The sequence below is a fragment of the Elephas maximus genome, chromosome 19 (genome assembly GCF_024166365.1).
Source record: "Elephas maximus indicus isolate mEleMax1 chromosome 19, mEleMax1 primary haplotype, whole genome shotgun sequence".
Classification (NCBI taxonomy): domain Eukaryota; kingdom Metazoa; phylum Chordata; class Mammalia; order Proboscidea; family Elephantidae; genus Elephas; species Elephas maximus.
Genome location: NC_064837.1, coordinates 67,993,003 through 68,010,494, shown reverse-complemented (window position 1 = coordinate 68,010,494; position 17,492 = coordinate 67,993,003). Strand labels below are relative to the sequence as shown.

General features: G+C 43.5%; 1 protein-coding gene across 14 annotated transcripts in view; it reads right to left on the bottom strand.

Annotated features, from left to right (window-relative positions):
• Window positions 1–17,492, bottom strand: part of TNRC6C (trinucleotide repeat containing adaptor 6C) — a 127,019-nt gene that overhangs the window by 66,397 nt on the left and 43,130 nt on the right. For 13 of the 14 annotated variants that reach the window (XR_007513917.1, XR_007513916.1, XR_007513919.1 and 10 more), the window contains one exon: window positions 7,617–7,943. Coding sequence is in view for 5 of the 14 variants with exons in the window: in XM_049858667.1 (XP_049714624.1) it covers window positions 7,617–7,943 (327 nt within the window). In the remaining 9 variants the exon portion in view is untranslated. Of the gene's footprint in view, window positions 1–4,720; window positions 6,823–7,616; window positions 7,944–17,492 lie in introns of those variants that run through there. The other variant, XM_049858670.1, reaches the window with a different exon arrangement.

Below are 17,492 nucleotides of genomic sequence, written 5' to 3'. Positions count from 1 at the left end.
AGCAGTTGGTGGGTCAGAGCCTCCAACCTTTCAGTTAGTAGCCAAGCGTCTTAAACACTGTGCGACCAGGGCTCCTTGAGGTCAGTATACCTACTAAAATACCTGACTGAGCCAGCACAGCTGACCTTGTCACCAACACCGAGTGCATGAAGGGGTGAGTGGGGGCCCCTCAGATAATCCTCCTCTGCTGGGCAAGACCCCCGTCCTGGTCTTCCCAGAGGACCTCGCCAATTCTGTAGGACCCAGGGCTGGATGGTGAATAGAGGACACCCGTTATCAGGCCGAATATTAGAATTAGAAAACCAGAATTTCTTTCTGACTTTTTATATTAAAAGATAAATTCTCATTTTTTCCTGCACTTACTTTGGTGGCCATGGTTTAGGCTGAGATGATTACAGTGAGACCCAGAGGACTTGTTGTGGGAGACGGGAAACTGGAGCGGTATTCAGGTGGCAGAACTAACAGGACGTGTTGGTGTGTGGCAGCAGCAGAGGGAGGACTCAAGAGCCATGTCCAGACCTGGGTTTGGGCCCTGGGGGATGGTGGTGCTGTCTGCGGAGCTCGGGTGCAGTTCTGGGAGGGGTGGAGGGAAGGAGAAGACTGATGCGGATGTGGACATATTGAATTTGGGGTGCCGGCAAGACATCCAGGTGGGCCTGTCCAAAAGCTAAGGGTGAACCAGGTCTGAAGCTTGGACGTGGCCTGGCCAGAGCTATGGGTTTGCCATCCATTACCCATGCGTGCCCTAGTCCTCCCAGCCCCCATGGCAACTAATGTGCCCCTGACAAGTGCTTCATGTGACCCCTCAGAGGCCACTGGTGGCACTTTTCATTCATCTTCATGACTCTCTCACCTCGACACCCCCCCCCCCCGGCCCTCCCTAAATGAAAGAGCCTGGTCAAGTCGGGGAACAGACCAAAGCGCGCACTGGGAAGTCTAGGTGTTTCCATTCCCTCACTCAGTACCCACATCTCAAAAGCAAGGACACGTCTGCCAGTGGTGCATCCCCGGAGCCCAGCGGCTCATCACTCAGAGGTGAAGGAGACTTTCTGGAAGTGGGTTCTAACAGTGGGAGGGGACAGAAAAAGGAGGAGAAGGCTAGAGGAAGAGCGAAGGAGGGAGACAGGTGAGGGCGGGGGATGATGGAACGTCTAAACAACAACAAACTAAAAGGTGTCACACCACACGGGTGATCTACACCTGCTTTCTGGCACTGTAAGAATAAAGGCAGGGAGTGATGCTGCTCTTAAGGAAATCTTGAGAGGCTCAACACCCGTGAATGCACAAAAATCCTTAAGTTCATTCTGAAATGAGGACTTTTGTCCTTAGGAATTCCAAGCCTGCAAAGAATGGCAATCCTTAGAGATGGAATCCTTTGAAGGACCTTCAACAAGGCCACCAAGTCAATTTGCTATACATTTCATCTGTGTGTTATTATTATGTAAGCTACTAAAAATATTTTTCTATTTAAATACTTTTTAGGTGTAGTGAAAACTGCACATAAGGGGAAAAACATTCATTTTGAGGTTCTCATTGTGGTTAAGCTTTAAGAACTCCAAAACAATTTAAGCATTTTTCCAGGAAAAGTACTTTTGGGGTCACTACTAGGGTCAAAATGAACGTTAAATATGCAAGAACCTAAAAGTAAAGGATGGACAGCAAGTATTACTCTGTGCGTGGTTCCACCCCTCAGATTTCTAACTGTACTCCTCAGTCTTCCCAGGCAGCTGCCTTCTCCGTTTCCAGGAGCTCTCTTCAGACTCCTCTCCTTCTACAGTGTGAGCTCCATACTGCGTCTGCCCCATGTGACACCTACTCATAGTGTCCTCATCTGAAAGCTCCCTAAGACTCTCACATTCGACTGAACTCCCATACCCAGCAGCTGCTACCTATGGAGATTATAGACTGCACCACTGCACAAGACCCAGCTCTTGAGAACTTTCCAGGCCACGGCAGAGACAGGCATGGCGCATGAGGCCCCACTCTTTCCTTTAGTTCTTCTCGATTCTCTTTCTTTTGCTCGTTTTATCCTTCTCAAGTAGTTTTAAACTAGGAACCAGCTGTGTCCTATGTACTTTAAAGTTATAAGCTTAATAGCTTGAACACGAGAACGTATTTAAAAACTGCAAAGGCCTCGGAAACTAGAAAGCAAGAAGTTATGATTTTAATTCCATATTTATGGTTTTCAAATATAGACTCAAGTTGATATGGAAACAACACCATCTTCTTAGTGTAGCTCGGAAGAATGGCCTGGCAATTTACCTCTGAAAAATAAGCCATTGAAAACGCTATAAATGGGAGCACAGTTCTACGCTGGCACACATGGGGTCGCCATGAGTTGGGGTGGACTGGATGGCAACTGGTTTCTTGCTTTTGTTTATTTCTTACTACAGTGGCAAAAACAAATCAAATAACAAAAACCAAAACATCAGAACCCATATCCAACAAATCTTGCAAGGGGCCCTAGCACAGGAAAAGAGTTAAAACCTGGAGCCAGCCATTTTGGAAAAAGTGGGCCCTACCCACTCATCGCTGTCCTTCCTGTATTATTTAGAGACCTTAAAACAAAACAAAATCCAAACCCACTGCCATCGAGTAGACTCCAACTTAAACAGCAATCCTGTACAACAGAGCAGAACTGCACCATAGGATTTCCAAGGCTGTAATCTTTGTGGAAGCAGGCTGCCACATCTTTCTACCATGGAGCAGCTGGTGGGTTCAAACTGCCGACCCTTTTGGTTATCAGCTAAGCGCTTTAACCACTGTGCCACCAGGACCCCTTAGAGGCCTCTTGAAAGGAGCCAAGTTTGAACAGCCCTGTTTTGAGGACTCCCTGAACATCACTGTCATTGTAAGCATCATCATCTCACCACCGCCATCACTACATGTCCTTTTAATCAGAACACAGAATGCTAGGATTTACTCCAAAAATGACAACGTAAAAGAGACTACTATTCTTGTTGTGTTTAAAGCACACCATTCGTCACAGAAGAATCTGATGACTTGTAAAATATTTGAGTAACATGTTTTTGAGAAACCAAAGTCTCTTGCCTGTGTTGCCAATTCATAGATCTTAAGTAGTCTACAAGGTTGAATTATACCCACCCATAAAAAAAAAAAAAAAAAGTTTTTTTATACCAAGTGCACAAAAAAAAAATTTGCAATGTGACTGATTTTGAGGAGCAGCAGTTCTGAAACGAATGAAAGGTCTGAACCAGCACAACTGTGTCCTTACATAGGGACTGTAGGCTGTCCATCCATCACAGGGGCTTTCAAAGGCTAAAACCCACATAGCTGACAAGCAGTGAGTCTAAGCGTTTGTAACACGAGTCATTATGGCCATAAGACATATTTGACAGCACTCTGAAGCTCAAAGTATATCCACACACATTAGCTTAACTGAACCTTACAAATTATGCCCATTTTACAGATAAGGAAACAGAGGCCCTGAGAAGTGAAGTGATTTGGCCAAGGTGTCATGATGAACAGGAAGACTGAACTGAAATCTACATTTCCAAAATAAAATTCCAGTGCTCCATCCACTGTATCATTCTATTCTCAAAATAATTTCTCCTAAAAAAGTCTTCAAAAGAAAAAAAGAATGAAGTCCGTGTACAATGTTAAATTCTCTTTTCTTCTGCTGTTTAAAGGGCATATGCATTCCGTAAAGAAGGGTCCGTATAAAAATTCAAGCAATCTAACTGTCTTAAGTGGTAAAATCAAAAAGGATTACATAATAGTACGGTTTAAAGAGGAAAGCTTTTTTTTTTTTAAATTCCAAAATGTTACCATATAAAGATACATTTTTGCAGGAAAAGTATTTAACAAAGAGTTTCTAAAAGCTACCGTAAGCAAAATTTTAATTAGGTATCAGATTAATCAGATAGAGAAGCGTGGACCAGATCTACCCAGAGGAAGCATGCTGAATGCTTAATTGGCACTAATGCTGACCGAGAGAACATACACCCACTGTTCTGTACCGCAGGCCTTTCAGGTGAAGTTGCAAAACGATACATTACATGTTATAAAAACTAATTCCAAACGCTTTACACAGCTGGAAATACCTGTTTACTAGTTCTTACTAATGACACAGCTGACTGGCCACTTCGTCTTCAGTGGTAGGAGAAAGCTGTGACTGTTCCCTGCCTTTGAGAACCAAAAATACCTCCCCCTGGCTGCGCATACTGTGGGCGAAAGCCTTGTGCGCAAAGTACTGCGAATTCAAAATTCCATCGCTGGGCAGACTCTAAACATTTCATCTGTCAACTACCACACATGTGAGGAATGTCTGCTGGAAGCAATAATCCAAGTGTCCACAGAACAAGCTTATTGCCCTGCACTGTTCTTTAAAACGGCAGTAACATGAGATTGTTTCCTCAAGGCTAACAGCTGATAAAAACAATAAAACCGGGGCAAGATCAGCTTGCTGCCTAATTGGGGAGGGTCCACACACGCTCACGGAGCAGAGCAATTAACAGTGGACAGTCCTGGTCCATGTTTCCACTGGAAGCAGCCTATCTCTAGCAAGCAGCTCTTTTTGAAGACGCCATTTTGTCAAATCTGAATTACAGCCAAGAGCTGAGGATGCGGACCTACTGGCGGACTCTGGAATGTTCTGTCCTAGGTTGGTTTAGCAGAAGTGGACACTATTTGCTCCTGGCTTTTTAGCTTTTTGCTCTGTCTCTCCTGCTCTACAAGGGGCTGCCGGGAAGTGAAATACCTGCAGAGAGGGCTGCCCAGCCATCCTGGGAGCTGCTACCTGGTGTGCAGCGCTGCCTCCCCGCCTGCACCCAGGCTCGCCTGGGGCTCAGCTCCAACATGTCGCCTGTGTACATCGGGTGGCCGGGCCTGCAGTGCTGCCAAGACACTGTCCAGGGGCAAGCCTGTGCCTGAACAACCTGCGGCCGGCAGGCCCAGGAGCTGGCAGGACCTGGCAGTGCCCTGGCAGGACCTGGCAGTGCCCCGTGCTGGTGAGGAGGCATTAGAGTCATCCTCTTCCAGGCGGGGTGCTGGCAGCCACAGCCGGGATTGTAAAAAGCTTTGATTATCTAATTGCAGCTGACACTAAACCGATCTTCCTTCCTCTTTAAATTCTCCCAACTGTCACAAACATGTTCACTTCAGGACCCAGTTACAATTAGCACCATGGCGACTTATCTTCCATTTTTTGAAAGTCAGCCAGAAGAATCCGGCAGATTGCCTAGTGGCTGCACACAAATAAACTGCTGCTCTTTCATACTGCCTTTGTTTTACGTTCCTTCTTTCTTTCTTTTTTCCTCAACAACCCCTAAACATTTGGCATACCAACACTAGCTATAATATCCCAAATGAGCCCCATACGTAAATTGGCAAGTTTCCAACTTCTTAATTACTTCCCTGCCTCTATCTAAAAAAGATCTCAGTAGCAAACACTACCACATACTAATCAAAGCCTCTGTTGTTTATAAATATATAAGGCAGCCACCCAAAACATGGTTCTGGGCCTCTGCCTTTAGTGTAATGAAAACGAGTTCTTTCTTTTTTTATTACTAAAAATAAATGCTCTCAAGTGTTTCAAACTAGAGTTATCCTTTAGACTTGCAGAAACAGTCTGGATTGAAAACAACATGATAAAATGATATTTTCTGGAACCTTAGAAGCATGCATTATTACATGCATATACTGTCTTACCAGTTAAAAAGCTTCTGCTAATTGCCTAAATGAGCTCTCCTCTGAGTCAACGCATGAATTTAAAAATCCACTTCCCCTTGTATTATTATTTCATTCGAAGATCAATGTTTTACTTGCCAAAAATAATCCTTTTCAGGACACACTGTCATTATTTAAAGAGAGAACCTGGGCCGAGGGCGGAGGAGGCCCGGCCTACCTGGCAGAAGCCCTTCCACCACTGGCGACACATGACTGTGTCTCTTTGGATATGGCCTGTGATGGGGAAAGAATAAAAAGCTCTCCCACAGGCTGAAGTCTGCCTTCTGCCCAGCACCTTCACCCCACTAGTGTGGTGTGTGTGTATTAAAAATTTTAAGCCACCTTTAACACTTATTAAGCACCAAATACTCAGGCAGACTCTAAGCGAAGGTACATTCAAACGCATGCTCTCATTTAAGCCTTATAGCCACCTTCAGATGCAGCCATTATTATCTCCATTCTACAGATGAGAAAACTCAAGGTCAGGAGAGTTAAAGGATTTCCCAGCTCATAAATGGAGGAAGCAGAGTTCAACTCCCCACTAATCATCAGCAGAGCTAGGGCTCCAGGGTGCTGGCAAGTCGACAGGCTGGTAGGAACAGGAGACACGGTAGGAAGAAAGGGCCCACGGTCAAAATAAGGTTTACAGCCACTATTGCCAAGCGTCTGGCTCACCAGGTACAAATGCTTAGTGAGTGGCTACGCCTTTCTACCTTTCAAATGCCTTCTTTTTCTTTTTTCTCCTCCAAGTGTTTTTCTGCTTCTGTTACCCTGATCACTACTTTTGGTCTGGTGACAATTATTGACCTAGATCCTTTGAACCAGGTGTTGAGCAGATGAGTCAAGAATATCTGAAGAGACATGGCAAAATCTACAAATATTAGTTCTAATATACCACAAAGTCACAGTTATGAAAAACACTGCTATAAACACTTTTAGATCGTGTTGGAATTACTCCCCGTATTAATAGGTGGCATAGGAAAGTAACAAATATTAATACAACTTGTGACATGTTTCTTTTAAATTCCAATTGAATATTAAGAAGTCTTCTTGCTTCTTTAATTACAGGCCTGAATTTCACTGCCATCAGCAAACCGACTTCTATTCTAGAACGAGGGTCAATTGTTAAATTACCTGAAACATAAAAAATGAAGAAAGTACCAGTGAAACATGGCAGCTGAAAACATGTCCTTTGCTTTCTCTCTCCCACAAATTCCTGTAAAATTACAGTAGAGATTTTTTTGAAAAGTATAAACCCATAATGTCAGGAGACCAGACAAGGAGATGACAGGGATAAGAGACGTCAACATTCTGGAAGCTGGAGAGAAGATAAACAAACAGCAATTTTTCGTAGGAGCCAAAAGAAAAACAACATCTAATTGCAGCCAAAGAAGCCAACAAGAAACAAGATTAGAGCCTGGGACACCACAGGGGCTCAGGACTAGGAGACGGTTTGGGATCAGAGTGTTTACAAAACCAACAGTGGGAAACACTCGCCTGCCCCTTCTCACCCCATGACTGTTATTGCCTCCTTGCAAAGAATGTGTGTGCACATTTATAAGGTAGCCTAGCCAATTCAAAGAAAAGGGATTTATTAACAAGTTTTCGCTGCAGGGGTTCTAAAGCATCTGCCCTCACAGGTTTGCATGTGCTGATGTACAGATCCTCAGTGTCTGCTGAGAAACATACTCAGCTGACGCAGCATCGGAACCTAATGCCATCTGAAAATACAGGAGAAATAATACAAATAAATAGGGGGAAAGAAAATTTAAAACTCAACTGAGATGAAACTTTCAGAAATACCTATCTACCCATCCATCCATGCACATATCTGTCTGTCCATTTTTATTACTCAGCAGCAAAGCTGAAAAGAGCACACCAGTTCTCCGAAAAGAAGCCTGTCTGGTCCTGTGCTGTGCAGTTTTTACCTGGCTGGAGCTTGCTGGGATGATGCTGCACACCGGCCCCAGAGAGAGGAGGAGGGCTGACTCCTGCTGGCCCGGCGCCCTGGGCTGGGCTCACACTGGTCAGAGTCCCTGTCGGCAATGGCTGGCCTCTCTTCAATAGCTGCTTCTGTTCTTGCTGGCGGAAGCGTGGAGGCACCTCGCGAGGCAGGTAACGGGACGCAGCTGGCTGCTGGCCACTGGCAGATGCACGTTTGCCATTGCTGCTGCTGGAGACAGTGCTGGTAGAAGTACCGGTACTGGTACCGGCAGGTTGGGGCTGGCTTGGACAGGTCTTAGTAGGTTCTGGCACTGTAAGGAACAAAATGAAAAAGGAAGCCCAAAACTTTAGTAACACCCCCTTACAGCTCACCCCAAACTGGGGCAAAAAAAAAAAAAAAAAAAAAACTGAGAAGAAAATGACAATATTGAATCTTAGAACTGGAGTAAAGTCTAGAGTCCCAGGTTTGAAAGCCACTTATAAACTTCCCTCCCTTGGGCCTTAGTTTCTTCATCTGTAAAATGAGAGTGACTGAGTCATATTAGAGTACCAGTTCTCATACTTCAGCTTGATCAGAATCCCCTAAACCCCAAAACAAACCCACTGCCATCAAGTTGATCCCAACTCACAGCAACCCCTGCGGGACAGAGCAGGACTGCGCCATAGCGCCGCCAAGGCTGTAACTCTTGGCAGAAGCAGACTGCCACATTCTTCTCTGGAGACGCTGATGCTGCTGGTCCCAGGGCCGCACTCTGAGGACCACTGCTTCTCATTCAGTGTTTTTCAAAATTCAAGGGATCTTTAGATGTCCCCGAATTCTCTGAGGATCTCTTTTTGTTTTAATTATGAATATAATATGTATTGGTGCACTCTGGACTATGTAAATAATTAAAGCTGAGCACCATCTAGACGTAGCATTGGCATTTGTGACGCTGTACCTGGTGGCACTACTACACTGTCAGAGATTGACCAGGAGAGTGTTTACTGCTGGCAGTTGCCGCTAAATCAGCTGCGGCTCATGGCGACTAAAACAAAACATTACCTGGTCCTGCGCCATCCTCACGATTGGTGCAGCTATTTGGGAGAACACAATAGGCCTAACTTGCAAATCATAAATTTGGACACAGTGAAGATCAAAAATGACCAATGAATATTGGGGAAACAGAAATGAAATACATTAAAAGGCATTTCACCTATTTCTTATTACTTTTAAATGTTGCTCTCAGAATATTTAAAAGTCACATGTGGCTCACATTTGTGGCTTGTACTATATTTCAATTGCATAGCGTTAGTGTAGAAACATCAATGTCTTCTTGAAAGAGATAACATTTTAGTTCTTCAGAAAGAAGTAAAAGCTAGATAATTAAGAGGGCATCTGTTTTCATAAAAGCCGGAATGAAATCAGGGGTGAGGTGCCAGCAGCTGGGGCAGATTACAAGCTTCTTGGGTTAAAGGTTTCCCCTTTCAGCTCTGTACTCTACCCTGAAGTACCAGCACCATATCTCACATACAGAAAAGAGTCACAAAGTATTGGTTAAATTAACAAGGAAGACCAAGGGCACCTGGAGTATAAAGTTTTCCCACACTACTTCTCATGGTAAGAGTTCCAGTTGCCTGGAATGCTAGCACCACCGCTGGAGGGCTAGAGGTCCCCTTGGGCCCTAACCTGGACCCTGAGGAAAGGGAAAAGCCTCGCTCGGCAGAGTAACGAGACAAGGAGTCAAGATTTCAGACTTGGTGGAGCCATACCTCTGAGCCTCTTTTTTTTATCAACACTGAGAAACCTTTTCTGGTTTAAGCTAGTCTGTAACTAGCAGACAACTAACAGAATTTCAACTGATAAATGGATTTTTTATTAAGAAGTAAAAGGTGGACCTAAAAAGTTGGATCTATTCTCATTATAGTTTCTGAATCTATAGCTGCCCAAAACATAGGACATCAGAGCAACCTTGACTTCCTCTTCTCCCACAGACGCAGTCTAGGGCCAAGCCTCAACAGTCAAGGCTTACACGAGTCTATCCTTCCCTGTCCTTGTCTTCACACAGCGAGACAATGGGGACCTTAGCTTGATTTTGTTTATGGATGGTCAACTAAGCATTTGTTCTATTTAGAAGAAATTAAGATAGCAGTTAGTTAATAACTACATGCTGTTGTTATTAGGTGTCATCGAGTTGATTCAGACTCATAGCAACCCTACATGACAGAGCAGAACTGACCCATACAGTTTTCTAGGCTATAATCTTTACGGAAGAAGTACAGCCAGAATGCTCCTTGGAAGCAAGGATAGCAAGACTACGTCTCACATACTTTGGACATGTCATCAGGAGGGATCAGTCCCTGGAGAAGGACATCATGCTTGGTAAAGCAGAGGGTCAGCAAAAAAGAGGAAGACCCTCAACAGGTTGGACTGACACAGTGGCTGCAACAATGTGCTCAAGCATAGCAATTGTGAGGATGGCGCAGGACCAGACAGTGTTCTGTTCTGCTGTGTGTAGGGTTGCTATGAGTTGACTCAACGGCACCTAACAACAACAATCTTTAGGGGAGCAGACTGCTAGGTTTGTTCTCCCACAGAGCAGGGTTGAACCACTGACCTTTTTTTTTTCTTTTTGGCTAGCAGCTGAGTGCTTAACCATTGGACCACTAGGGCTCCTTAATAACTACACAGTTAATTAAAATACAGAAAATGTTCCAGGTAACAGAATATTTTGGTTAATCTCCTTTGCCTATTTTTAACTTTTTTTTTTTAATGAGGGAGACATCTGCTGGTGAAAAGGTAGTAAGCAACAGTCTCCCTTTAAAACGACTTTCTTTCCGATAAACAATTTTTTGCTTTCAGGTACGTTTTTCAAGTAAAATTGGTTCCAAATAATTTGCAAATCTATAAAAACTTCCTGGTTTTTGTTAATTATGATTTTCAGGTCTTCTAACGGTTAGCTTTTTTTAAGTGGCACTTGGTACTTCTTTATTTATTGACTTAACAAAACAAAACAAACTCATCAGCATCAAGTTGATTCCGATCCTTGGCAACCCAGGAGGACAGAAGAGAACTGCCCCATAGGGTTTCTAAGGAGCAGCTGGTGGATTTGAACTGCCAACCTTCTGGTTAGCAGCTGTATCACTTAACCACTGCACCACCAGGGCTCCATTTATCAACTTAGTAGCTACTAAGTACTTGCTATGCAGTGGAAGTAGTTAGCACAGGTACGTTTATTTCCAGCTCCCCCTCCTGGTTTATGGCATTACTTTGATCTTACCCAAATCTAAAACATTTCTATGCTCTTCTGTAACTTCACTAAGTCCTTCACGCTTGGCCGGTGGACTCTTTTGACTGGGCTATATATTATCATCAGGCAATTGGTTTTAATATTCTAATTATCAGCTGCTATTCAGGGCACAATTGATCTCAGCTGCTCAAAGGAGACCTCCCCGCTCCAAGCCTCAAGAAGTAACCTAAGGATTTCTTTTGCACTTCGATTTTTTTTAGACCATACCCAGCTTCTATCATTCCTTGTATCTCACAGCTTCCTTTTAAACACCTGAACAGATTATGATCATTTTTGAAAGATTTAATCTTTTATTTCCAAATTAAAGATTAGTTTTTTTTTTTTTTCAATTTTTAATAAGTATCTAATGATGGGAGCAGTGGCAGTTCAGGGGTAGAATTCTTGCCTTCCATGTGGCAGACCCAGGTTCAATTCCCAGTCAATGCACCTCAGGTGTACAGACCACCTATCTGTCAGTGGAAGCTTGCGTGCCGCTGTGATGCCAAAGAGGTGCCAGCAGTGCGTGCTGCTGTGATGCCAAATAGGTGCCAGCAGAGCTTCCTCAGATGGACTAGGGAAAAGGCCTGCCAATTGACTTCTTAAAATCAGCCCATGAAAACTCTATGGATCCCAACGGTCCAATCCACAACCGATCACAGGGATGGCACAGGATCAGGCAGCGTTCTGTTCCAGTGTTAATGGGGTCACCAGCAAACAGTAACGAACATTTGATGAGTTAAATCCCATGCTAGATGGTAAGCAGTGGTGGGGTCATGAAAAAGGAGTCCGAAGCATGGAAAGCACTAAATGAACACTACTTTACAACCATAACATCGTTTCTAAAAATGCATCTTCACACCTCTTCGCCCCCACTCCCAACATGCATACCCAAAGGTGGGCACTGATGGAAATTTGACACTCAGGTTATACTGACATTGATGTGTGTGCGTGCGTGCGTGCGTGCGTGCATATATTCATATAAAACCAAAAAACCAAACCTGCTGCTGTGGAGTCAATTCCAACGCATAGTGACCCTATAGGACAGGCAGAACTGCCCCATAGAGTTTCCAAGGAGCGTCTGGTGGATTCAAACTGCCAGTCTTTTAGTTAGCAGTCATAGCACTTAACCACTGTGCCACCACGGTTTCCATACACACACACAAACACATACATTTTTAAAACAGCTTTATTGAGATATAGTTAACATACCCTACAATTCATCCATTTGTTATGGATTGAACTGTGTCTCCCAAAAATATGTGTTATAAATCTTAACCCCTATTGCCTGTGGTTATAATCCCATTTGTGAATGTCTTTGTTATGCTAATGAGACAGAATTAGTATTGGGTGTGTTTTGAGTCAATCTCTTTTGAGATATAAGATATTAAACGCAAGCTAGCAGGCATAGATGGGGGAAGAGAGATGCCAGGTCACATGAAGACTGCCTAGGAGCAGAAGCTCAAAGAGACAAGAACCATACTCCAGAGCTGACAGAGAGAAAAAGCCTTCCTCTAGAGCTGGCAACCTGACTTCAGACTTCTAGCTTCCTCAACTGTGAGAAAATAAATTTATCTGTTAAAGCCATCCACTTGCGGTATTTCTGTTACAGCAGCACTAGATGACTAAGACACCTGCTTGAAGGGTACAACTCAATGGTGTTTAGTATCTCGGAGCTGTGCCTTCGTCACCACATTCAGACTTATTCACTACCCTAAAAAGAAACCCTGCACCCCAACCATCACCCCCACTCCACTATCCCTAAAAATAATAATAATAATAAAACCATTGCCATCGAGTCGATTCCAACCCATAGCGACCCTACAGGACAGAGTAGAACTGCCCCATAGAGTTTCCAAGGAGCGCCTGGTGGATTCGAACTGCCGACCTTTGATTAACAGCCAGAGCACTTAATCACTACGCCACCAGGGTGTTCCACAGGCAACCACTAATGGGGCTTTCTGTGTCTAAGCTTTTCCCTACACTGGACATTTCCTGAAAACTCCGGTGGTGCATGGACACCACACAATGACGATTTATTTAAAATGAAGTCATGCGTTAATTCTATTCATTTCAGGGCATATAACAGCTTCAGTTTCCTGAAATTTAAAATTTAATTTCACTCAAATACACATGACTGTTTGCAAATGTGACTATTAAAGAGAACAATGCTTTTATACAAAAATAATCAGAGATTTCCAAGGACTATTTTCATTAACAGTTTCTTCTGCATCATACACAGCAACCACCACTTCAGTGAGACATCCTTAGGGCGCTGAGATGCCGACAGAAGACAGCTGTGGCAGCAAGGCTGCCTTGTTTACCAGCAGCCCTGATGGGGGCACAGAGGGGTGGCCTTCTGTTTGTTCAGCCCACAGCTTCTGGCCGATCCACCACCATGGTCACTTTTGGAGCCCAACTCAAAATGAGCACAAGCTCCTTAACTACCAACTACATTAACTTAGTGTACATGCTGCTAATGAGAAACGCTGTTTGGAGGTATTTTCTATTCTAACGTCTGACAGTTCCCTCTCTAAAAGGTATTAAATTAAATGTTACTCCTAATACATCAGACGGGGTAACATAAATGTTAGAGGAAAGTAGCATTATTTTAACAATGGTTATTAATGATGAGAATCATTTCATTAGAAAATTATTTTGGCCCTTGGATTCCTCTACTTAAAAAAGATGTACTATTTATCTTATGTGGTTGTTGTTAGGTACTGTCGGGCCAATTCTGCCTCATGGAGACGCCATGTGACTGAGCACAATGTCCCCCAGGGTTGTCTAGACTGTAATCTTTATGGGAGCAGACTGCCAGGTCTTTTCTCTCATGGAGCAGCTAGTGGGCTTGAACCACTGACCTTTCAGTTACCAGCTGAGCACTTAACCACTGTGCCACCAGGGCTCTCATTTATCTTACAGGCAAGTATTTCTACACTCTTTCTGAACAACAACAGGGTAATTGAGAAGACAGAAACAGAAATTGTGATAGCAGCACACACTGGAGTGACAGGGCACCACTGTACACTGGGGTCCCCACGGCCTCCCCAGTGAGGCAGCACAGTGGAGAGACACCAGGCGATGGATGGAGTGCAGGCTCCCCAGCAACCTGACCTCTGTCCTGACACAGGGCCTCTTCATGCTAGATAATCCTGGACCTAAGAAGCTCTGGGAGCAAACGGCAAACCCTAAATCTCACAACGCAGACAGATGAAGTAGGCTTATGCCTCCAGTGTGGCCTCCCAGGGCAGGTGCAGCCTTCTGCAGGAGAACCGTGTGCGTACTTTTATTTCACAAATTAGTAAACTGTGGGACATCAGCGGTAATCCTGGGATTCCCCCCCCCCCACCCAAAATGCAGAATCCTATAACCTACGAGAAGATGGAGGCCAACTACTCCAACATTTGGTTACAAAAGGCTGGTGCACAAGGGAATAAAATTAGCCATATTTCAAATTAATTCTGAGCCATCAAAGTTGACTCTAGAGAAGGAACAAAGCTAAAAATATGCACCGATAAGCAATTTCTAGGAGAGTCTGTTGTATCTCCACCCCCGTTGGCAAGCATACCTGGGTAGATCTCTTCTTTCTGGTGAGCACAGAAGCAAAGTTCTTCAGTTGTACAAATAACACGGCCGAGAGCGAGCAAGAGCTCTGCCCACGACAGTGGAGAAACCCAGAGTCCTGACGGCAGCTCTTCCAGTGGCTTGCTCTGTAACCATGAACAGTAACTAAGGCTGTTAAACGACTGGAAACTTTCTACACAGGTATAGCTGGCCACCTGGAGCGGAGTCAAGTCTTCCCTGTTGTGCCCTCTCTGAATTCCTGACCCACAGATTCCATGAGCCTAATGAGTGGCTCAGCTATGCCACTCAATTTCTGGGTACCTGGCTACGCCACCTGAAGTCCATTTTGTCCGACAGTAATACGACATTCCGGCTTTCCTATGCTGGACATCTTTGTGGTGCATCTTTTTACATTCTTACTTTCAATCTATTTTGCTTTGTATTTAAAGTATACCTCTTGTAGACAGTGTATAGTTGGGTCTTTTTTGTTTGTTTTTTAAATCCAGTCTGACAATCTCTACCTTTTAACTGGTGTGTTTGGTCTACTTAAATTAGTGAAAATTATTGATGGGGCTGGGGTTAGGTGTAACATTTTGCTATGTATTTTACATTTGTCTTATCTGTTTCTCTGTTCCTCCTTTTTTGTCTTCTTTTAGGTTATTTTAACTTTGTTTTGTATTCCGCTTTAATTCCTCTGGAGATGACAATACGCATTTTTAACTTAGAACACTACTCAGAGTTAGTATGAAGCGGTGAAACATAATACTGGAGCCAAGCTACAGCACAATTCTCTTTACCTCCATCCCCTGTTCTACCATTAGCACACACATCTATATATGTTATAAATCTCACAATATAGTATTATAGTTTTTGCTAAACAGAAATGTGTCTTTAAAATACACAAAGATAAAAAAGAAAAAGTATATATAGTCTTTGCCATTTACCCAGGTATTTTCCATTTCTGGTGTTCCACATGACTTCTTTTAGATCCAAGCTGCCATCCGGTGTAATTTCTTTTCAGCCTGAAAAACTACCGTTAGTGTTTCTTATAGCACAGATAAACTGGTGACGAACTCAGTTTTTGTATATTTGAAAATGTCCTTGTTTTGCCTCTGCTGCTGAAGGACTGTTTCACTGGATATGAGATTCTGGATTGATAGGACCCCTTCTCCAGAACTTCAAGAAGGCTGGTTCTGATGTGCCTAGATGTGTGTGTGTTTTAATCCTGCTTGGCAATAACTGAGATTCGTAAATTTGTATATTTATGTCTTTCACCGATTTAGAAAATTTTCAGCCAAAAACTTCTTTTCTGTCCCATTCACTCTCTTCTTCTGAAACTCCACTTCAGTATAAGTTAATCTACTTGTTACTGTCCTCCAAGACTGAAGCGCTCTTAATTCTTCCCCAATCTTTTTTCTCCCTGTTTTTTTTAGGCTGGGAACTCTTCTTTCAATCCATCTTCCTTCACTGATTCTTTCTTCTGCTGTCTTCAGTCTCCTGTTAAGGCCATTCCATGCAGTGGCCTTTTCAGCTATTATGCTTTTCAGCTCTAGAATTTCATTTTTAAAAAAATAATCTTTGTTAAGATTCCCCATCTGTTCATTCATTATGAGCACATTTTCCTTTAAGTTCCTGGACATATAGTCCTTATCGGCTTATAGCAACAACTGAGTCATCTTGTGGTTTATATCTATCAGCTGCCCCCCCCTTTAAGTATGGATTACACTTTTCTGTTTCTTAGTGTGTCTTGTGTTTTTCGTCTACATGCTTAATGTTTTGAACAATTTTCTGTAGAGACTCTGGATTCTGCTATGCCTCTGAGGCAATTAGTAGCTTGAGTGGCCTCAAACTTCAAACTCCCTCTCCCACAGCTCTGACACGCAGCAGGTGAAATCTCTGCTCAGCTCTTTTGGCTTCCAGCTGCTGCCTTTTAAACTGAGTTCAGGCTCTCCCCGATGCACACATGGTTTAGGAGTCTGATGAGCATTCGGATAGAGTTTATACACAGATGCTGAGGTCTCATCTCCTCTTCAGTTCCCTTCCCAACTCCCCTAACTTTCAGCTTTTATTTCAGCCCTGAAACCTGTCCCCTAACACCTCAAGCTGGTGATGCTGTGGCCTTCTGCTGCCCTGGTCTGGTCCGTATTGAGGGATACCCTCAGGCAAAAAGCCACACCGCACAAATCTCACCATTCGAGAATCTCATCTTTCAAAGGAAGACTCCCCTGCAGTTTCTGACAGTTTTGGGTAGTTCTCTAGTACTTCAAATAGCTGTTTTAAAGTATTTAATGTAGACTTTTGGGTTTTTAATGTAGACTTTACAATTCCCACCTGCAGAAGGCTTAGTCTGACCAAACTACTCAGGCTTCATAGGGACACAGAATATTCCTAATTCGTTTTCCCACTTTAAAATCACAAATGACGACACAAACATTTATGAGTCACTATTACAAGAAAAATTCTGCAAGCACTATAAAGATATAAGATGCATCTTGCCCTTCAAGACCTTACAATCTCACAGTATACAAATGAACAGAAACAATCGCAATAAAAAACAGTTTAAGGAGCATAACATGTGAGCAATATAAAAAGTGCTGTCAGAGCTAGGGAAGAGTATATAATCGGTAGAAGGAACAAAACGAACACAGATGCAGGGTCCAGGGTGACCACTGGGTATTTGGGTAACAAATGTGGCTGGAGCACTGCATAGTTACAGGAGACGTAATTTAGAAAGACTCAAATGAGGCCCAAACTATGCAGGATAAAGATCCTACCCCTGGACTATAACCTTAGGGCTCTGAAGAGTAACCAAAGGTTTCTGAATAAGGAAGGCGTACAATGCTGTGTTAGTAAGACATCTGGCGGACATGAGTCACGCGCGAGTACAGAAAGATACGGACTTCTCTGTAGGCATCCTCTACCTGCTCTTCATAAACTGATGTTCCTGAAGACGTGGTTTTCCATCCTCTTCTCAATCAACGGAAACCCTGGTGGCGTAGTGGTTAAGAGCTACGGCTGCTAACCAAAAAG